The sequence below is a fragment of the Lottia gigantea genome, assembly GCF_000327385.1.
Source record: "Lottia gigantea unplaced genomic scaffold LOTGIsca_195, whole genome shotgun sequence".
Taxonomy (NCBI): domain Eukaryota; kingdom Metazoa; phylum Mollusca; class Gastropoda; family Lottiidae; genus Lottia; species Lottia gigantea.
In genome coordinates this window covers 184,838-187,415 of record NW_008708379.1, presented here as the reverse complement: position 1 = coordinate 187,415, position 2,578 = coordinate 184,838, and the positions used below count along the sequence as shown (strand labels likewise).

The 2,578-nt window shown below is 35.9% G+C and overlaps 1 protein-coding gene across 1 annotated transcript; it reads right to left on the bottom strand.

Moving 5' to 3' along the window:
- Nucleotides 1–1,863: 1,863 nt before the first annotated feature.
- LOTGIDRAFT_143237 (hypothetical protein) lies at nucleotides 1,864–2,205 on the bottom strand (the record flags this gene model as incomplete). The annotated part of the gene is made up of 1 exon (XM_009053011.1): nucleotides 1,864–2,205. A coding segment is annotated over one exon (342 nt), but the record flags the coding sequence as incomplete, so codon positions are not given.
- Between the last annotated feature and the right edge of the window lie 373 nt (nucleotides 2,206–2,578).

The window sequence follows — 2,578 nt, the reverse complement described above, 5'->3', positions numbered from 1 at the left end:
ATAGAACTCAAACCGAATTAAGGTTGTTGCCAAAATTGTATTTTATTGGAAACATATCAATAAACAAAAAATGTTAACAACATAATAAATAGAACTTAAATCTGTAAGGTTTTCACAAATTTTTCTCAAGTTGAAGGGCAAATGGTTTTCGATTTGGTTTTGATATTGTGCCATTTTCTCAAAGATTAAGAGCACTTTCAAGGCCACACATTGACCAGGCAAATAATTTGTCAAAATCAAAGATTAGAAATTACAGGACTGAAAGCATTTCTTCTATTAGAATAGGGGAGAAAATAAAGATTTGTATGAAAATATTTCAAAAATTATAACTTTGAAATTGGATTTGAAAAAAGTCTAATAATGGCAAGCTGTGGGTCCAGGACAAAAACATGGTGACAGTACTAAACAAATTTTGAAAGAAATGGTTTCGATATGCACACGGAAAGTTACCATGCAAACTTGAGTTACCTTTACGATTGTTAAGTAAGTATATAGAATAATAAATTTATATAATATATAGAATTATATACACAACAGAGTAAATATCCAGTAGGTTTTATGCACTTTCCCAAAATATACCAGTTTTTGTGGCTTGACTAAAAATAGGTCATTGCAATCACTAAGTACTTAAATTATCCGTAAACAAACATGTAGACAAACAAAAATTTCCAAATCTGTTCACATAATCCCGATCTCCAAATAAACAGAATCTGTCCAAAAAATTATGCAAATAAGTCACATTTAGTAGAAAAATTATCAAACTCAGTTCTTAAAATTCAGTAAATTTAATGGTTAACGTATGTTAAAAAACAACTGTACACGTACACTGTACACGTATTGTTAGGAATTTACAGCACATTTACTATTCAAACACGCACAAATTTCACACGTTTTTCATTCAAATCTGGTCGTTTTTTTCTCACGACTACTACGTTTCAATGTCGTTCAATATAAAATATTTATCACACATACATTGTTAGAGGAGCTCGAAAATTCCTCCAAGCAAAAATCCATTATTCACAATATTAGAATACTAAAGAATTGTTTATACCACAGTCAAATAATTACAAAGACACACTATGCCTATGCACTGGTTTCGGTATGTGTAGGAAGTGTCTGTTGCGCTGAAGAACTAGCAGCCATACTAGCTAACAGAGCTCTATCACGATGTATAGCATATTGTGAAGGATGTAGTTGGTGATGAGGGTGATGTCCATGATGGGGATGATGGTGTGGTGGGTGGTGTAATGTGTGATGTTTTGGAACCCCATGTAACATCCTTGGAGGCTGATAAGGTGGAGGGGGGTAATCATCAACGCAAAGTGACATGGGTTGATGATGGAAAGGTCTAAAGTCCTTCACACTAGTAAGGTGACGATTGTGATGAGCTGCCAATGCTAAAGGATGGTGTTGTCCTTGCATTGCTGCTAAATTGTTAGTGTTAATACTTTCATAACTTCTCCTTTCTGGAATCACTTCATAATAGTTCTCCGAGCTTGTTTGACTATAGTCCGTTTGTCCTTGATCTGACAATGACGGATTCACATAGAAAACATCGTCTTGAGTCATAGTTGCCTGGCTCGATGTCACCGAACTTCCTTTAGATTTACTTTGACGCCTTCCAATAAACCACAAAATGAAAAAGACGACAGCACAGATCAAAGCAACACCTGCTAATACGCCTAGTCCAATGGATACGTACAAATAGTTATCTTCCACTGGTAAAGGGGGAATGATAGCTTTTCCTAAAGGGTCCTGTTCACAATCACCATAAAATCCAGAAACATTGAACACATAATTGAGGTTTAAAGGCTTTACAGAATCACAACGACTAAGGGCGAAATACCAAGTTCTAGGTCCACTAGAGCGAAATATACGTTCACCAAGACACACGTAATAAGGTTCTCCGGTTTCGTTCCAAATGTTACATCCTACTGTTCGGTTATTTTTATATAATGGTATAATTTGATTATTATCAGCAGGTAGTATTTGTTCACGTTCTTTACAAGTCATATCTTCTTTTAACATCCTAATTTGATCGTCATAATAAATTAGTAAATTTGTGCAGCATTCCTTTACTGGGTATGTGATCTGATATTGAATTTTAGCCCAATCCCGATGAAACGGTTTCTGTACTAAATATCCGTACCACTTGAGTTCTGTATAAACACGACCTTTAACGGTACATACAGGCTCTTCAGCCATGATAAAATTTCCAGTCAAAACGCAACACACAAACAATGCAAGTCGTACCAGAATATCCATATTCCTTGCTGTGACCGGAGACACAAACAACTCCATGTTAGCTACACGAACAACACACAACTAAAACAGGATTGATCAATATATTTCACTCACGGGCTCAGTCAACATGGCCGTCTACTGTACCTGAGTGACTGGCGTGTTTCTTTTTGTCTTGTCAGCTCACAAATAGTCAAACATCAACCGTGCGTAGAACACTTTCTCTTGTCAATGAGAAGAGAAATATAAAATGTTATGCTCTCCTGCCCATCGAAACAAAACACCGAACTTTTAACGATCGAATTTCACAGTCGCTCTAGTGCGAGCTCTGCTACAG